This window comes from Chrysemys picta, chromosome 1, assembly GCF_011386835.1.
Source record: "Chrysemys picta bellii isolate R12L10 chromosome 1, ASM1138683v2, whole genome shotgun sequence".
Taxonomy (NCBI): domain Eukaryota; kingdom Metazoa; phylum Chordata; order Testudines; family Emydidae; genus Chrysemys; species Chrysemys picta.
Genome location: NC_088791.1, coordinates 120131585 through 120152123, shown reverse-complemented (window position 1 = coordinate 120152123; position 20539 = coordinate 120131585). Strand labels below are relative to the sequence as shown.

The 20539-nt window shown below is 40.6% G+C and overlaps 1 protein-coding gene across 39 annotated transcripts in view; it reads right to left on the bottom strand.

Moving 5' to 3' along the window:
* Positions 1 to 20539, bottom strand: part of SOX5 (SRY-box transcription factor 5) — an 807001-nt gene that overhangs the window by 16124 nt on the left and 770338 nt on the right. For 30 of the 39 annotated variants that reach the window (XM_065568283.1, XM_065568279.1, XM_065568369.1 and 27 more), the window contains one exon: positions 16070 to 16242. In XM_065568283.1, the coding sequence (XP_065424355.1) occupies positions 16070 to 16242 (173 nt within the window). The remainder of the gene's footprint in view (positions 1 to 16069; positions 16243 to 20539) is intronic. The other 9 variants (XM_065568265.1, XM_024103195.3, XM_065568335.1 and 6 more) reach the window with 3 other exon arrangements.

Here is a 20539-nt window from a genome sequence, read left to right as displayed (position 1 = left end):
AATTGGTCAGGCTACAATGTCTAAAGATACTGCCAGCACTATATCCCAAGGCAAATAATTCCAACATCCTATTCAATACATCCCTTCCTCTTTTTGAATTGCTTAAATCTACCAATGCAAAGGAGTTCCATTTTCCATCTATCTGCTGTTTGTACTGAGGTATGTTCTGCATTAATATTCTATTTTCTTGGCAATAATCTGTGTAAGAATAAATCTTTCTGGAAAACAATACCATATTTTCAAAATGTAGGCAGTTTTCCTTTTGCAAAGCTAACAAAATGGTATCGTGTCAAATTATAAGTGACTCTGGTTGAAAAAATCCTTTTGAGCTTTCTCCTGAAGAAAAATTTACCGCTCCGTTGATATATGTTCCTTTCTTGATGACTGTCAGATTTCAACAAAACTAAAAAACAACATTAGATCACCTGGCAATCTGGGACCCTAGAATGATTATATGTAGCCTGATAATTCATCATATTGTAGAAGAAAGCAGGAAAGAAAAAAAACAAAAACAAATGGAGAGGTGATTCATAAATTTGATCCTGCGTTCAACCAAAGATTTAAACTCATGTATCTTGTATTTGAGAAGGCTTTTCTTAAAATTTAGAAATGAACCTCAAACCACACTTCTGCTTTGAACACCCCAAAGCTTTATGTAATATTGTGTTAACTCCCTATCCCTCCCCAGTGTCTTCCATCTTGGCTCACCTCTGCACTTCTGGGTTCTGGCTGCAACTGGATGCATTACTGCCAAAACAATGCAAGACAAACTGTTCTTGTGGTATTTCCAATCCAACTAGAAACAGCAGGGCCAGCCTAGCACAAGTGAGAAAGTGTTTGTGACATTTCCAGCCACATCAGATTCAGTTAGTTTGGAGACGCTTCAAATAATCACCCAAGCTTTTCAGGTGTATAACTGAACCAAACTACTTACCCTTCTTAAGTTAGCCCATCACTCATTTCCAACACAATGTGAGAGTATTCAGAAAAAGAGTCAGTAATGAGTTTACTTTGTTTCCCCCTGCAATGGATCTATAATGCAAGTCAATGGTTTTCTCAAGAAACAATTTACCCTCAACTTCCCTAGACCATAATGATATAGTCCAAACCTATTTAGGACAGAAGCCATTTTAAAAAAAAGTCACTGTCAGCCTAAAGTATCAAAAACTTCCACTGTCTTCTGATATTTGGGTATATGATGGGATTTTTAAAATTCTTTTTTAGACTAAAACATGATTTTTCCTGAATCATGTATAAACCTCTTAGAGAAACAGAGCTGAGAGCGCAAAGACCACTGGCTTAACAGCTCTTCTTTATGTAGTAAATGCAACTCAAAGTTGGGGGCAGTTACATTCAGAACCACATTCTACCAACATGATTTGATTCAGTCTTAAAGTCATGGAATATTCTGCCCTGCCATCTACCAAGCACACACTGGGTATGGGTTGTTATCAGGGTTTGACTTAACAAGTCTACAGATACTATGAAGCTGTCCATCTTGCAAAGAATCTGGCATTTTGAGGTTCAGCCACATTAGATGAAGTGTGAGAGAGGAAAAATGGTCATCGGAGGGTAGAAAAGAACAACAGAAGAATGCCGACTTCTTGAGCTGCACTGTTCAGCCACATGGCTTTGAGCTGACTCACCAGAAGGCTCAAAGGTACAAGTGATCAGAGGGAAGTCCAGACTACATTTCAGCATCAAGGCAATCCCTAATCTGCTGCTACTAAAACATGCAGTATAATAAAATAATTCAATTAGTAACTATAAAGTGGAAGTTGAGCTAATTCTCACAGGATATCACTCCAAAACAGATGATGTCAAAACAGAACGCTGCGCTTTTGTCATGCCCCTTTGTGCCATGACTTACGTTAACCATCAGTCAGTCCAAGAGCAGGGAAAGGGAGAGGATGGCATATGGGGGCTGAGGAGGGGGAGAGAGGGAATGTGTTATTTAACTTTAATTACAATACATCAGAACAGCCTGTAAGTCAAAAAGGGTACAGCTGTTACACTTCAGTGACAACTAGCAGCTACCGAAGTAAGGAAATATGGTTATTTCAAACAAAAATCCAGAAGCCCCCAGTGTGGGAACAATGGTTATCAAAATAAAGAGGAAAATAATCAATATCTTGAAGAGAGAGGGTAATTCCTGCAGTCCTTACACAGGCAAAACACCTACTGGGGCATGACAGAAGGTGGGGAATGAAAGTCACCATGTATGATTAATAATAAGATGTGGTACCTGAATAGCACATTTCACATGGATGCTCTCAAAGTACTTTTGAAATTCTCATTAAAACTCAGTGCTCTGTGTGAAGTGGGTACTATTTTACCCATGCAACAGATGTGTGAATTGGGCACAGAAACTCTCTTTCCCAAGATCATGCAGTAAAAGAGGAAAAGTGGTAGATTTGAGGACAGAACACAGGTACTAAGATACTGTGGGGTTAGGCACTTTTATAAAATCCTGGGCACAGAGGTCATGTTCTGATTCCCAGTCATGCAGTCTAACCACTACACAAGCTGCAGCAGTTTTCCTCCAAACCTGACATTAAAAAAAATGCGTAAAACAAACACATGTGCAACACAAAATGATGATTAGTAGAAAGGAGCTCCAGACATGAAAAGCGCAGATAAGCACAATTATCCCTTATTGTTTTACCAAAGGAGGTTACACTAGGTGGGTAGCAGTATCTCATTAGCTGGAAACTCTCTCTTACCTTTCTCAGATGATATTTCAATGCAAGTTGAAAATACTAATGGCCACATACAAGCAACAATGGAAGAAGGGCTCTCTTCCCCCCACAAATTAACTGCAACATGCTGATAATGCCAATCCACCCTCATCTCATAAAATCTATTTAGTGACTCCAAATAGGGATACACAGTGGTTTCAAGTTCACACATAAAAAGGATCCATTAATCATAGTTATCGTAATTTGGTAGCCAGTTACGAGTACTTAAAACTCCCACTGCTCCCTATCACCGCAGTAGTTGTGTAAGTACATAATAAATGATACGAAGGCTGCCAGGTGCTACAAATGATGGGCTCAGTGGCACAGGGATGAGCGCAATTGTTACTTGCCACTGAAGGTCAGAAAGAAATGAAACATCAGTGCACTTTGCATTGAGCTAGACCCTGAACTCATTTTAGCAATTATATCACAGCTTCTTGTGGGGACACTCTCATGATGTCCTGAAAGATCCCTTCAGTGCTAAGATTTTTGAAGGAAATAGATTGATATTCCCTAAAATACTTCAAGTAGCAAATACCATCCATGAGATAAGCCAGTGGGTTTTCAACCTGTGGCCCGCGGACCCCTGGGGGTCCACAGACTATGTCTAAGATTTCCAAAGGGGTCTGCACCTCCATTTGACTTTTTTTTTAGGGGTCCGTAAATGAAAAAAGGTTGAAAACCACTGATACAAGCAATAAGTGAATGTCATATGTTACAACCTGGATCAAGTAATACCAAGTCTGTTGTTGGGAGTTGTAGAACTAGCCGAGAACCACAGACGTGATACAAGGGCTACTTGAAAAAGAGTCAGATTTAAAATGAGCGTCCAAGCCACATGAAAATATACAGTAGGGAAAAATCCTGCCCTGGCCCAGCGTTGGAGTAGGGGCTTGAGCCAGCTCCCACTGAATCTTTCTTTTGACTTCAGTGGAATTTGGATCAGGCCCCAGAGGAGCTAATAGATATTTTTCCATTTGTAACATCTGTGATTCTATGACAAAATTAGGCAGAGATTGAGGGAAACTATCCTGATGGTCAGTTCAATTAGACTGTAGCATAGTCTCACTATGGGAGCAACAAAGCCCATTGCTTGGGTCATTTAAAAGCATAATAGACAAAGCAGTAGAAAATATATTGCAAGGAGCAATCCTGAAAATAGCCCCACTCAAGAGGACCAGAGAATTATAAAAGTGACAGACAAAATCAGAAAAACACACATGAGAAAATACTTCCAAATTGGCTTAACTGGTTCTACAGAGTACAGCCAATCAGGAAGAGTTAATAGCCACAAACAGATGAGAAGTTTTTTAAGGCATAACCAAAGAAAGTAATCTGTTGGAGAGTTAGTGGCAGGGCTCCAAGCAATGTTCTAATTATATTTTTAAAAAGAAAGAAAGAAAAGAATACACACACACACACAGTCCCGGACCAAATAAAATGACTAAGCATCACCGTCAGACTCAGTTACGTGGTCAGCTGCAAAAGTTACTTGGCTCTCTGTCATGGATAGCTGTCATAACTTAACAAAACACTGATCTAAAAATGACAAGAACTTGATTGCGGTCTCTCTCTCTCATACAAGAAACAAAGCATGAGGAGTCAAAACATCTGTTGAACAGACTGATGACCTTTGCCGGAACTCCTCCTACTGCTACCCAGATGTGAATCAAAACCTTGCAAGGTTTGGAAAATGAACACACTCTAATATATTCCCCTAATCACCCTTTGCCCTTCCCCCACCTCATTTTGGGCTCTGGTAAGAAAGCTGAACATGCATCTGAGATTATGTGCATGCTTCCATTCTTGAATTACTCCATAATTCAGTAGGGCAATGTGAATGCTGGGCCCATGGTGACAGATCCCCCCCATTGAGACATTCATTTGGCCGGGGTACTTGGCAAACACTTAGAGTATGCTGAACTCTGTTAGGGTTGTGTTTTGCCAAAAGCCTTTCTCAAATTGCTTAATTCAAGGTTAAACATTTTACTGAAGCTGTCCGCTCTTTCGTATTCAATTCCCCCTCCATCTATACCCAGTTTCCTTGATATGAATATTTTCATTCAAGTTTGATATGCATACACTTTCTTGAGCTCATAGGGATGCAGCCACATGTCAGACACAGCTATCAAATTCATGTTCTTCTCTTTATTCCACGTGAACTGACAGGATCAGACTAAGAAAAATCCCTTTGTCCAGCAGCCTGGATGAACCATAAACTTGGTCTATATAAATGAAATTTTGATATCGTGCTTGTCAGATCTTGCACTTAAAAATCCTGAGTGCATTGACTGAGCAAGTGGCCCTTTGCCGTAATTTCCTTATATACAGTGTCGAGCAGAAGAAATGGATGGTTTGCCTGCCCTGATACTTTGTTAGGTGCCCCTCTGATTCTGGTCATCCAGTTGTGCCACATACTGCACTAAGGGAAGTATGTGTCTAATTCCTAAAGGGCAATATGGAGCAAATCTGCTGGATGGCAACATTTACCAAAAAAACCTGAGGTGAGAGGCTAGTTTTCAAATCAGCCTTTGATTGTAAGACTCCGAGGTAGGGTCCACAGCACCCTGCAACATGTTGTATAGTGGTGAGCACAGAGACTCCACTCAGTACACCACAGTTATTAATAACTGTTCACATATACCACTCAATCAGCGCACACAGGAGTTTTTAAGTGCCGGTCAGATCAGATCAGCCACTAGTCCATGCAAGAGGGCCTTGCAATATAAGTTCCTTTCAGCTTGGCTACAGAAAAGCATTCTCTGGCTGGATAACCACATTGGAGATTTTAGTTGTCCTCTGAGAAGCCACCTTAAGACATTTTTTCTAGCCCATAAAAAGAATGAGAGTCCTATCCCATTATCAGACATAAGTGAGACCTTTTTAAACTAACCTTTTTTCAGTCACAAAATCCCAAGTGAAGGTCCTGTGTCCACTGAAGTAATAAGCATCGTAATAATTTGCATTTATACATTGACTTTCATCCAAAGTTCTTAAGGGAATCTTACCACTCCCCAGTGAGATAGGTGAGTATAAACAATATAAATGAGGGACAGAGAGGCTAAGTGAGTTAGGTCTACACTACCACTACTTCAGTATAACTTATGCTGCTCAGGGGTGTGAATAAGAGCTTTTCCCGCCTCTCGCGGAGGTGGATTTATTATGCTGACAGGAGAGCTCTCGCCCATCAGAATATAGTAACTTCACCAGACTTGCTACAGCGGTGCAGCTGCATCAGTGCAACTGTGCTGATGTAGTGCTTCTGGTGTAGACTAGCTCTTAGTTGCCTTAGAACTCTCAGAATACAGAAGCAGAGATGGGAATTTGGGAGCTTGTATGCACTGAACTGAAGGATCGGGCCCTTAGTCCTGTATTTTCCCTCCTAGAACATGCCAAATACACATGGATGTTGTTTTTATTTACATCCAGATGCAGGCAGAAGATTTCCCATTTTAAACACTATGCGGTAAGCCTACTGGTGACATAATGGAATGCACCTTCATTGACTTTTGCATTCTTACTCCAAGAGTGAATTTGATTCTGTATTTTTGGGAAGGGGTTTTTCTAAGTTGCTTATCATAGTATCTCTCACACATTAATGAGTTCATCCTCACAACACCCTTGTGGAGTAGGGAAGTATTTATATCCCTGTTTTACAGATAGGAACCCGAGACAGAGAAATTAAGTGACTTGCCCACGGTCACACAGGAAGTGTGTGGTGGTGCCAGGATTTGGACTGAGATCTCCTGAATCCCAATTCAGTGCCATGACCACAAGCCATACTTCCTCTGTGACTGTGGAACTGGGATTCGTGCTGGTGACGTGTGTTATCAGGAAAAGCAAAATAAAATATAATAAGATCAGCTACAGATCAACTGTTACAATGGATCCTGCTTGTAGGGCTATAAAACTCATAAAAAGCACATGCATAAAATGACAAAATTGAGTGAGACTTTCAAATGTTGAGTTAGTAATTGTTAAACCCCTCTGGCTGCACTATTTTATAGCCTTCTACTGTACTAATGAAAAGGGAAGAAACAACAAAGAAGGGTTTTAACCTTCCAATTATATAAACTCTATGGACCACCAAAGAAGATGAAAGATTATTTATAATGTCACAACAATTTATCAGTTGCGGATTTTGTTGTTGTTGCTTCATCGAAGTTAAATATGAAGAAACAACGTATTCACCACCCCCTCAGCTCTTTCACTCTTTCTTATCTGAGATCTCTTTCTTGTCTATGGAATAATAATCCACTCACCAAATCTAAAAGCAGAATTAAAAGAATTAAAACAACACTCCTCATTTGAGGGGCCTTTCTGATTTTATGGTACTTGTTTTAAAAAACTCTTCAATTCCAGTCTCAATTGGAACTGGATGGCTTGGGAAGTGGGTACAAACCCTTTGACTGCTGGTTGTCTGTTCAAACCCAGTCGTTTGAACTCCTGGTTCAAAAGTGACTAATAGCTATTTGGTGAGCTACCCTTGGTGGCCTCAGTAAACAGGTGTCTTAGCAGCTGTTCTAGTAAAAAGTTGTCCTGACTATAAAACAGAGAAGCTCTGAATTGACCGTGCAAAGTCTTAACTACTCTCTTATCCTCAGAGGTGGACTCCAGATTGAACTAATGGGCATTAGTGGAATGGAGTATGCACGTTTACTTCCTGTGTTGCACTTGTTTGTGGATATAGGCCTTCAATTTCCAGAGCTGCCACTTCCGCATCTTCCACTAGCACTGAATTCATACAGTGCCTGACTTAGAGATCCCTGAAGTGAATGGAAAGACTCCCATTGACTTCAATGGCCTCTGGATCAGGCCCCTAATGTATTTATTAATGTTTCACTCCACAAACTAAAACTTCCTCAACAAGTAAGGTACTGTTTAGAAAACATTTTGCCTAAAACAAACTGTTTTAAAAATGGTAGAAAGCAGCAAATCTAAAGGAACAGGGAATTATCTTTGCAAAGATGAAGAGGGCTTAGCGGTCCAGTATGTATTTTTGTGGTGACCTCTGTAAGTTAACAGTCAAGACTTCAAAAAAATGTGGAAGCCCCTTTTCTCGGAGAAGGGGCGGAGGAGAGGTAGAAAAAGCGGTGTAGGTAGCTGTTTCCCTCCTGCAAAAGGTTTTGCCATGTTTATTCCAGGACTCAACTGAACACAGCAGTGATCTACTGAACTGAGAATAGGTGGGGAGTCAGGGAACCTGGTTTCTATTCCTGACTTCACAGCTGACATGCTTGGATAAGTCACTCAACCTCTCTGTGCCTCAATTTCCCCATCTGTAAAATGGAGATAAAGATACCCACCTTTGTAAAATGCTTTGAGATCTATGGGTGAAAAATGGAATATAAACACAAAGTATTAGTGTTCCTCCCAGCAGGCGAGAAAGTGCCATAACATTTGGTCTATGATGACAATGAAGGGTTAATCAGAGAAAAAGTGTGGGACACCAAAAAATGAAGTGGAAATCACAGCCCATACAGGATATCCGGGGAGGGAGGGAGGGCCTGCATCATTTAACACAAAGTTAAGAAAGCGGACTCCACTTTGCTGGTAATTGTTTACTAAACAATGAGTGACTCAATTACTTAGAAGCATTACATATGTACAGACTATTTTCTTCCAATTTTTTTCCTAGGTGTGAAAGCTGCTAAGCCACTGACTAACATTTCAGCAATGCTCTCTGCCCTAATAAAGAGATTCACACATTTTCCATCTAGACTATCTCCTGAGTAGAAAACTGCCAGATTTTCCAAACCGTACTAACGCCTGATTTGTTTGCTCACCAGGATCAACATCGTGCTCATTCCAACAAAGAGCAGAGTTCTACACACACACACCAGGATGCTAGAGGCTGTTTGTAATTCAAATAAATGAATACATGCATTTTAGCACTGGCAAAAGCCTGACAGTCCAGACTAAATGGGCCTGGTCATCTTCTCACTAACACTAATTTAACTCCTTTGATTTTAGTGGCTTTATTCCCAATTTACACAATTGAGAGTTAGAGGAGAATGAGGCCCAGGTTCTGCTTACTCCCAGGCCAGATATAAGTGTTGATATTGGCCATGATCTTATTGTGACTCTTGACATACCTGTTGTTTTACTTAAAGCTCCAGCTCCTTGGGCTATGATTTTGTGAGAATCTAAGATTTCATTTAAAAACAAAAAAACAAAACCGGTTTCCAGCCTTTATGGTGGTATGGTAGAGCAAAGTTTAAAATCGTGACCCTTGGAGGCTCAGAAACTGCAAGGCAAATTCAAAATCATTTAAAAAAAAATCCTCATGCTTTCTTTAAGCCATGATTTGGAGATGGGGAGAGGGGCTGACTCATGCGTTTTGAATGTTTGGGGTTAGTAATGCTGAGTTTGGTACAGGTAGCTTCAGGGGCAGCTTCCCCATGCAACGCTGCAAATGTTGTCTTGAACTCGATTTGGAGGGTGATTACTCCAAGGAGTGAACAGAGAAGCCAGGCTACATGCCCATTCAGACTTTGGCATCACTATAGGACCCAGGGTTCTTCCCTCACATGTTTGTGTGCTATTCCTACTGATCTCAATGGGAGTTGCACACGCACATCTGTGGGCACAATTTGCCCCTCCCTGGTGCGTCGCTTGTTTTATTAGCTAACCCTGCCCATGCCTCCCACAATAATGACGTATCCAAAAAAACACACGATTTTCCCTTTATATACACATATATGAACTTTTAGCAGGGATGAAGGTCAACCAGAAAAAAGTTTGCTTTAAAATCAAAAGGAGGAATCCACATAAAGCTTGACAAAAACCTCATCCCATAATCATTCCCTACCATGCGTGGGCACTCACTAGCTGAAAGTGGTGGCACTGTGACAAATGTAGCAAAACCAAAAGCAGGCTCTATTAAAAAGAGAGAGAGAGAGAGAGAGAGAGAGAGAGCGAGAAGAAGGAAAAAAGTCTTCCACTGGCCATCTGTGAAAATAAGGCATGTGGCCATTAAATGCAGAGGCTGTAAATATATGCAAACCCCAAGAAGCAAATGGGAAAAAATGAACTAAACTTTAAGCTCAAACAAATCAAAATGTTTAATGCTTAGTTAGCAATGCTGGGCAAAAACAACCTGATCTTTGCAGTGTGCAATGTATTTTAAATGTATTAAAATGTATTTAATTCAATTAAAAAAAAATAAAGATGTTTCAGGGGAAAAGACACTAGATTCAGAAGCTCTCTGAATAAATTGCCCCTTTACTGTGAATGATCCTGTTGAGATTGTTGATTGGACTTATTGAAAGGCTGACATACAGAATGATGGATGGGCGATGACATAATACCTGCTTGCCTTGTTGTCGTGCTCTTTGAAAACTGTCTGCTCTCCATTGATAGCATTAACAAAGAGGATTGCAACCCCTTCCACCCTACCCTGCATTCAAGAAATTTCCACTAGCAAAGAATCTCAGCAAAACAGAATTAAGAAGGTTTTACTGGGTGTGCAGGATGGATAGGAAAAACCAGGGACCACATGTTAACTTCTGTGTTGGAGGGTGATTTGGAGTTTCTAACAGTCAGTTGTCACAAAAAAGCCCTTCGTCCCCACATAGTATAAAAATTATAAACAGACATATCTCTCTGCACTCTGTGAGAACAGAACAAAAATATTATACTATTAATCTGTTCTAGTGTTTTCCAGGCCAATGAGAAATAGAGAGGGCTACAAATTACAGGACACACATATTACATGTACACTGAGTTTGATGTATAAATGTATATAACGTGTCTGTGCAGTATAGCCTTTGCTAGCCAGCAGAAATGCTACAGTATTTTTCCAGTAAAATACTACATGGATCATTAAAATGAGCAGGGTTTAACTTTTGCAGAGCACTTTGGTACAGAATATAAGCACTGTACCTCTGAATTAATTTCCAGTGGTTTCCTTCTACTTAGAAAACAAGAACAAGCTAACTACCCCCAGTTCCTGCCTTCCCTTGCTTTACTATATCCACAGCCTGTTCACTATGGGCCCTATCCAAAGCCCTTTCAAGTTAATGGAAAAACTCTCACTGGCTTCTGTGTGCTTTGGATCTGGCCCTCTTTGGGAACTCCAGCTCCAATTTAGCCTTTAGGAAGAACAATGTATTATTTAAAGCAAAAACTCAACTGAAAAAAATTTAAAATCCCATTTTATAGCAGCTTTTCCCCATGCCTTCAGTGAAGTGAGCTCTAGTTTTCTATTTCTCAAAGAGCAGCATCTGGTAGCTCAGGATTAATAATAATGCACTTCCTCACCTCCCCTTAGGGGAAAGCACAGGCTGGATTCACTTCAACTCAACAGACCACTGCAGTTACTTAAGAGTTAACTCTGCTGGCCCCATCCATCACGCAACCAGTGAGGCATCAGGAAAGAATGATGGATGTAAAATTATTACAGGGCTGCCACCCGATACACTTAGTGCCATTTGTAACTAACACTGGAACTGACACACTTTTTTCATTATTAAACATCCACATTAAGTCAACATTGGTCACTGTCATTTCATGTTTGGCACTCTGTTAAAGGGAAGAGAGAGAAGGGGGGGTAGGGTGGGAGTGAGGAGGATGATGGGAGATGGGGTGGGTGGAAATGAGAGGAAAGGCATCCTGGACCTAGTGTTCCAAAAGCATGAGTAATAAAACAGGCTTCTGCTTACAATGCTGGAATAAATATTGTTACAAATAGCTCTTTAGTTACAACCCAGCAGACAAGTACATGTCAGAGCCTTTTAGAAGAGGGATGTGCTCTCAGCAATAAGTGAGGGAACTGGTATCATAGGTTAAGAAACACTTATGGTTGGTTGGTGCGTGTGTGCGCTGCTTGTGTATTTATAGGTGTGCACAGCACTCAGATATTAGTATGTCTATTTGATGGCGCATACCTGAACACATATGAATTTGTATTTGTGGAGCTGTTTCCATGCACACCTGTGTGTGTGTGTGTTTACAGATATGTGAGTATGTACATGTGTGTTTACTTGTTTATAAGTTCTGAGTGTATATACAAATTTCTGGCTAGCTTTTTTGTGGTGGAGCATACGCATCTGTTGTATGCACACAGGTGTTGTGTATTTGTATATGAGTGCATTGTGTGTTTGTATGCATGCACACATACACCAGTACCTGTGGTTGCGTACCTTCAATGTGTAGAAGAATGTGCAGTTTTTTGGCTGAATAAGTAGATCATAGTCCACTTTCTGATGCTGCCCACTGCAGTGTTTGCTCTGGATGAAATTCTGCACTCTTAGAGCTACATTTATAAAAGGTAATATTGTTTATGTAGAGTAAGTATCAAGCTATAATTAACTGTAGATCACAATTATAAATAAAACTATGTTCCTGGGTTTCTAAGAAACCAGAAACACACACACACACACACTTCTGATTTATCTTGAAGCATTTCCAAGAAAAGAATTTTAAAAATATATTTTATTGCATTCCCAATTAAAATACGTTTTAGTAAAATCTACATTCATTATGTAGATTTTACTAACACCCTCTGAAATCAAAGTACTCATAAAGTGTTGGGTGCCCACAAATCAAGGCATCCAAAAATCCTAGTCACTTTTGAATCTTTTTTCCTGCTTATGCCTCCTCTAGCACAATGCCTATCCAATCCCACACAATTTCTCTCTGTCTGACTCCTGCCTTACAACTGAGAGCACTGCCCATCTACAGAGACCCATCCCAGCTGGGAACATGAAAACTAGCCACTGGGTCACGTGAATATATGGAAAACAGCCTCTGAGGCTTTAGGAGGCACATTCATAAAAAGGGATTTCCTGCCCCTGTGCCTTTCCAGCCACACCCAGCAGACAGATCCTTAACAGTACTCGTGACTTTGGGCAGTTCAGAAATGCAGACCCAGGCATTGGTGGGTAGGATTACTATTCGTGCAATAAAAAGGTTCAACCTGCCCCAGAAATAGCTCCATAACTATACCGACAACACTGGGAAAGAAGGGACTCAAACTCTGGACCGCACCATGGCACAGTGTGCCTGGCCCATAAAGATTAGTAACATTCCAGTGAGAATGAAGTGATTCAGGATCATCTTGCTCTCCAGCACATGGCGTACACAGCTATGTATCAGTATACATGTGTGCAAGCACCGTAACCAATCATTAATGCGCTGATTGCAATGCCTCTGTAGCTATCCCGTTCCCACCTGTTCTGCAGGGAGCGAGGGACAAAAGCAGGAAACCCAAAGGCCTGACAGTTTGGTGTGTTTGCCTCTTAAATCACTGGGCTGGCCCTTAAGCTTGTTGATGTAAACCCTTAGAGACCAATCTATAATGTTCTCAATTTCTCTCTTCCCACTACCTTTCTCCTTTTCTCTTCCATGAAAAAGGAAAGAAAAATCTTAGGAATATAATTTAACTGAAACTGGCAATACTTTCCTTTTTTTTCAAATGCCAGGGGGAGGTCTTGATAAAAGCTTTAAGCAAAAACCTAGACCCAAACACCCTCAAACTTTGGAGAAGTTCTGATCCTGAATTGGATCAGAACTTCCCATCTGGCTATAATTAGATGAGAAGACCCAGAATGTATGGAAAGTTCAGCTAGGTTTCCAAACGTCACAGCCACCTCCCTTTCTTTCTGCTGGGTCAATCTAACCCTCCCTCCCCCCCAATAAATCTCTGTCAACTCTGAGATCCTGCACGTCCAAAGGAAATTTCACAACTAGCCCCTATCAGTATAATGGGTCAAACCAGCAATCCAGATCCAAACACCACAGCACTTTTGTAGAGTTCCGATTTGGATCTAACCTTTGTGTCTTCTTCAGAATGAAATCCTGAAAATGTTTGGCAGATATTGTATCAAAAAAGCTATTGCCACTTTAGAAAAGAAAAACTGAACCCCCCCCCCAACTCCGCAAATGCAATACCTTCCACTCATGCACACCCAAGCCAAACAGGGAACATGAACTAGAGAGCAAAATAAACCCCAGAGCTTGCGGTGAGGGTGAGAAGTGAAAACAGAAGGGCAAGGAGGAGCCTAACAATAGGAAAGTAACAGAATAAAGCGAATGCAGATGGTTCCACTCCTGTTACTTAATCAAAAGGCTGTGCAAAGTCACTAGAGCCGGCATAAAGTCATGTGTTAGAACAACAGCTGATCTGTGTATTAAAGAAGATTAACTCGCAGTGCCATGGTGGAGGGCCTGGGATTATTTTATGTACTTCCATTGCTGTACAAGCCGTCAGCACAATTACTGCCCTCCGATGTGAATGACTGATCTGTAACCACAGCTAAACAGCATGCTGCTTAGGGGCCTGGGTGCTTCATGAAGATGAATTTCCATACCATCAAAGTGCTTTTAATGGGCTCCCTGATCCAACCACAAGGCCTGCTTTGCAAGTTTATAGGACTCAGGATGAAGGCTTCCTGTCCAAAAGGATTTGGTCGGTTGTCACTTGACAATTCCCAGCCAGCACAGGGGAGGAGAGGGGGGAGATAGGTAGAGTTGTCTCTGCTTTGGAGGATTAAAAAAAAAAAAAGGGTACAGATGCTTTCTGAATGCAACCAACTGCTGTATCCACAGCTGAATTCAATGCGCTTAACAAATAACGGCAATTTAGCTATGCTTGCGAGGAATAGCTTGAGTCACTTTGCATTAGCATCTGGCTGAGTGTTAAAGTCATTTCTACATGGGGAGCACAGAAAAGGAATTTCTGCTCCAAGCATCCTTTCAAGAATGCTTAAATATTTGAATATAAATTCCTTTGTGCTTGTGATCACTTCGCCTTATAGCTGACACTCCACTTTTCCCCCTTCCCTTCTGCTACTCTTCTATGTGAAATGCCATAAACATGCTCTGTCCCTCTCTCTCAATACCCAGTGCCCTTATTCTTCTAAAAGAGGTTTTATGTACTGCCAGACACCTATTACACTGACCTCTTTTTTCTCCCCCTTCCTCTCAGGAGAGTGCATGAAATTGGAGCCATTTCTACATCATTTACACCCATGCTAGGCTGGTGAAAAAGTACAGTAGTGACAGACTCACATGTACATTTAACATTCATTATCCGGTCTGCTGGCTTCTCACAGCTTATTGATCAAACTCCATCTAAAAACCAGGGAAACTGGAAAGCTATCCAAATTAGCAATCTGCTCGTTCTGGACAATATTGTTTGACTCACAAGCTTCCCAGGATGACTGACTTTCAAGTTATTGCTAAGTAGCTGATCATTTTTATTCTATCTGTCTGCCTATCTGAATGAGTCACATGGGGATCTTGGAATGAAAGAGCCACCAGAACTGGGGATCCGATAAAATTTCGTTTTCACCAAATGCAATAATATTTCATCTTGATTATTTTGTAGCATTAAACCAGTTTTGTGTGGAGAAATATTTGGGAAAAAAATCATGGAAAATATATTGTAAAAACATGAATTTGTGAAGCACCCAACAACTTTTGCACATTTCTGTCTTGGGTAGCATAACTGTCTTCATCTCAATGTAAACGTGGCCAGGAAGGGAGCAGTGGGCCTAAGTACCCCTTCAGCAAGGGGCAGGGCAGCAGAAAGTAGTCACAGGCATTTCCCGAAAAAAGCAGGAAGTCGTGGAACCTGTGACTCTTGTAACCCCCATGACAAAACGACTGTGCTAGATACAATATATATAAGTGTTCCCTGAGAGGAAAATATTACCTTAGTTGACAATTTTGCTTATTACAGCTTAGCAGGCAAAATTTGAATAATGCAGGGCCCCCTCAATTCTAACGCTTCTAAGGTCTACTGAAAGTATTTGGTGCAGTTCGTATTGTCAATTCTCGGTTTTTTCAGTTTTGCTAAGTCATCTAACATGACTTGACAGTTCTATGTTGCAATGGTCATGAAACATCATATATGACAACCTCATAAAGCTAAATACCCAGAAGCTGAGCCCAAGTATCAGCAAAGCTTATGTTCCTAAAGAAGCTTGCATATTTGCAAATCCAGCTCATCTCACAAAAACATGTAAGCATTTCCATAAAGCAAGATTTTTACTCAGACCCAGATATTTCAAAGATCACCTAGTCATAATACATATTGACAGCCTGGAACAGAGAATTAGTGGTCTCTAAAGTTTCCATAAGGACTTTAACTATGTTTTAGGCTCTATTGTCTCCATGTCTGTGTGTGGCTGTTTTTCGTTTGTTTGTTTGTTTGTTTTTTGACAGAAGCAGATATTCTAAAAGGAAGGAGGGAGACAGAGCAGGGAAGAGAGGAAGAAAAAGGAGAGGGAGAAGGAGATTGTGTGTGTGTGTGTCTGTAATGCCTGAACACGAGGAAAATATGATCACCCAAGTGACTATCAGAAAAGGGAGTCTCAGAAACTGACCTTTTCTGTCCTGCAGTTATTGAGACCCAGACTATTCACAACAGCCACCTTCCCATCAAGCACCTGTTGTTCCCTCCGAAGTTGCTCCTTCATCTGTCGGGCCTCCTGGATTGCCTTGGTAACAGCATCGTGGTCATTTAAATAACCTGACGACGTGATAGAAGAAAGAATATCTTAAAAAGAAAGGAAGAAAGAAAGGAAAGTTATGAGAAAACATTTTCGCTTTTGTCAGTGAAACTCATCAGTGCTTTCCTTGGGCACTTAGTTAAATGAGAAAGAGACAGAGACAATGAACAGACCCATAAACCTGTCTGTGCTTGGAAATTATGCTGCTCTTATGATAGAGCCACCTGGGTATAAACCATGAGAAACATTAGTACCGATAGCATCACTCTGATACTTGATTCCATTAGTTTCAATGTTTACCCAACATTATAGAGATTGGCCTTGTGGTTTGTATACAGCAGGATGTAACTTGATAGGGGACGTGGGAGGCCTTGATCATGCAAGCAATCCAAAACTATTAAAAATAGACCATTTTTTCCTTCCCTTTCTTAAAACTTGTGAATACATTAAAATAAACCACAGGTGGCGGTGGTTTGCTATAGATACAAGGCGCATAATGGCTGGGAAAAGAAACTTCCGCCGTCGAATGCTCCCCACCACCACCTGTCATTCAGAAATGTATAAGAAACCGCAGCTACATGGACCTATGTTCCCACTCTATTCATGTTGCTGATAGTAGGTCAGATGTCTACACTATTTGGCTGTGAATTCACTGCCTAGGGTTCAGCACTAGTAGTAGCTGAATTATTTCATTTTAAAATGTTACAATCATCACCAGCACAGCTAATGCTATTTAATTTTAAATGTGATACTCTGTCATTTTTTTTCCTTTAGCGTACTGTAGATTATACTTATTATGATCTGCATGTGATTTGTAGGATGGAATACTGATGGAAGACTCCAAGCCCCGGTCTATTTTTCAAACATTATAGGAGAAGCTAGTATCTCTCTCTCCTTCCCACCCACCCCCCTCCACACACACACTTCTTTCTGTCTTTTAACTAGGGCATAAAAAAGGCATAAAATGAATCTGTAATATGAAATTGCCCAGAAAAGGGACTTCTGTTTGTGACATGAGGCTAAATCTAACCAGATCCATTGGTGAATTGTGACAGATGGAGGGACTGTGAGACAGAAGGCAAGCACTAATCACACACAAAATGACCGGCTTGCCTCAACATGTTCCATGGATTCCAGCAAACTTTACACCCTAATCCATTTTTAGAACAAAAAACATCTGGGCCATAAATCCTCTAATCTGCCAAAACACGCTATTAAATCCCATGATTTGTTGAAAAACACTAAGATTAAAGAAAGGAAATATAAAATGGCTAACTGCCGTGTTAGGAAAGTGTTATTAATACTCTTTCTTTGTCTCAATTATGAATGTTCTGTTCCTAAAGAGCCTTGTCTAATCATGTCAGATTACACATCCTTGTTGTATTGCTAGACTCTTCTATCTGATCCACTGATTGCCAAAAAACGTAGAACATTGTCTTGCTGCTTAAAACATTTCAGTGGAAGAAGCTGATGTCAGATTAGTTCAGTGCTGCACTGCTGTGCCCTCATTCCACCCCACCCCCCACCCCCAATGAACCTGGCATCCTGGTCTCCTTTGGAGAATTGAAAGCAAAAGTTTCTGTACAGTCTGGGTGTAGGGGGAGCAGATCAACAAATACCTTTCAGTTAGGTATCTGAAAACACTGGCAGTTTTACATAAAATTAATTTGATCCACATAACTTATTTTTACTAAATGACCTGGCTCAGTGATTTCAGGGCAATGACAGCTTTCAGGGCAATGACAGTGCTAGGAAGGATGTAATCCACACCTCCTAAATGGTATCATAGGGTGGTTTTTTGGGGGTGGGGAGGGTGGTCCCCATCTTAGCAAGTCGCTTGGTTCTTTCCCCACCTTGCATCTGTTATTGATCAAGTTTGCACTTGGTCAGAATAAATTAAAAAGCAAACAAAAAAACAGTGACATTTAAAAACAGCAGTGCTCTTGATTAGGGTGGGTATAATAGTTATAATCTGTATTATAGCTGAATTTGCCTAAGAATTGGAATTCATGCCCTTCTCCAGACCATTTGTTTTTTTTTCCTGACTACCACTCTCTTTGAGAAGATTTGGCACATGTCAGTGAATAAAAGCAAGCACTCCTTATGTTTTTCAATAGCTACCAATATGCTAGAATGCAGAGAAAAGATTAATATAGTTACAAGTCGAATGTAAATTATTTTTGTTTAGGGTACATGGTGAATTATTGACGGAGAGATACTAAATGCACTTAGTTACAGGGATTGCCAAACCAGTATCTAGATGTTGGAGACAACGGGGAGGGGGAAGGGGGGAACTTGTTTTTGTTTTTAATAGGTAGGCATATGTCTGTTTCTGAAAAGAAATCCCTTGATTTACAGTTGTATGTGAAATCATGACACATGTGACTCCTCAAGTTATAGCATGATTTACAGGCAGTGTGGATGTATCTAATCAAAGGACCACATACCATATGTGCCACTTCACCAGCTACATGCTCTACATTATTTCTGATATAAAGGTGCATGTGCTCCCCTTGACCAGATACAACTGAACAATATTGAGAGCACAGTGAAAACAAACAGTCTGAAGGATGGATTTTAAAAGGTGGTTTTAAAGTGAATTCAGTGGTGGGAAAAGTGCCAGCCTATTTGAATTCCAGGACAGTGGGCCTAAGCCCACCTAGGTCAGAAGGCCCACCGTCTCGTGGACAGCCCTGGAGACCAAAGTCCTCTTTTTATCCAGAGATCAGAGACAGCATGGTTAATGGCCTTGCAAGGTTCCCACCAGTGTGCTTCAGCCCTGTGCTGGAGCGACCTGCCTCTCAAAGTAAGAAGATAGTTCAGTCTACCTAGTCCATTCAGTACTTGGTCTTTTTGCTTAAAAGGACAACAAGGTTGTCAATTGTGGTGGTTTTATGTCAGGTGCAAACTTCTGCTGTGGGCTTGACTGAGCTAAATAACTCATTTTGTTAAGGTCAACAAAGAGTTTATACATGGTAATGGCTTTTGCTTACTACAACGGTGGCTGGCTGTGAACTAGTTACTTAGCAGTAAAAGGCTCCACATACCATTACCAAGCCTCTGAATCATCCAGTCCTCCATAAAGGACAGATTTTTGATAGGAGCAGCCTGTGTCTGTCCAGTTCTTGTGCCGCATTTAAAGACAGCTTATCTTGTACAGTACACACAATGATACTGTTCAGCTAGCAACCTCAAAAAGTCACTTTCTGTATTTGTAGCTAGGAGATATAAAGCAGTGAACTCTATGTCATTAACAATAACTTAAGTATGTTATCTTTTGCTCCACAGTTTTCCATGGTTTATTAATGGTATAACACATTAATTCTTCTTACAAGAGTGACCTTTAAAGCTCCATTCATCCTCGCAGCTTTTATCCAATTACATTATCACTCATTACAGGTACAGTGTTTCAAAATCTGCATTTTGTTAAAAGGAGAAAAGTAAATTGTAGGGATCTCAAATCTATGGAAAATACCAGGGGTGGAGGAGGAGGAGGAGGAGAACAAGAGACAGTCTGCCATTGAGAGGCAGGTCAGATTCTTAACTCTATGCTTAGAGCTGCTCTCCTCAGGACAAAGGTTTTAAAGTGAAAGAAAAAAAAAAGAGAAAACTCAGCCCACTGTACACAGAGAGCAGCAGGGCCGAACAGATTAAAGATGCAAATACATTACTAACCTAGCAAGTTAAATAGTGTAGTTTTAATAAGAATAATACATAATAAGCCATGAATTACCAATGGGATATTTATGAAACATTTATGGAGTTTTATAGAATGTCATGCTGGATAAAGTAATTTCCCTTTTCACCCTGGCCATAGAAGTATGTTCTCTATTTGGTGCATATAATCATAATGCCCATCAGCCTGCACACTGGGACCCACATATAGGGATTTTAAAGTTGGGGCATAAGTGTGGGTCTTACTGGTATATGTACAGCTGGAATATGCTGCACAGTGTCTCAAATAGTTTCAGTGCATTGCAATGGAAAAATGATAGGAACAGCCAAACTGGATCAGACCTATGGTCTATTCAGTCCAGTATCCTGTCTCCAAAACTGGCCAGTACTAGCTGCTTCAGAGGAAGGTGCAAGAAACCCCACAATAAGCAACTGTAGGATAATCTGCGCCCCCCATCCCCCACCCCAGGAAGGTCTCAACCTAATCCCAAATAGTTAGTGATTAATTTACCCTGAAATCACAATTCAAGTTACAGTAGAACCTCAGAGTTACGAACACCTCGGGAATAGAGGTTGTTTGTAACTCTGACATGTTCGTAACTGCACAGAATGTTATGGTTGTTCTTTCAAAAGCTTACAACTGAACATTGACTTAATACAGCTTTGAAA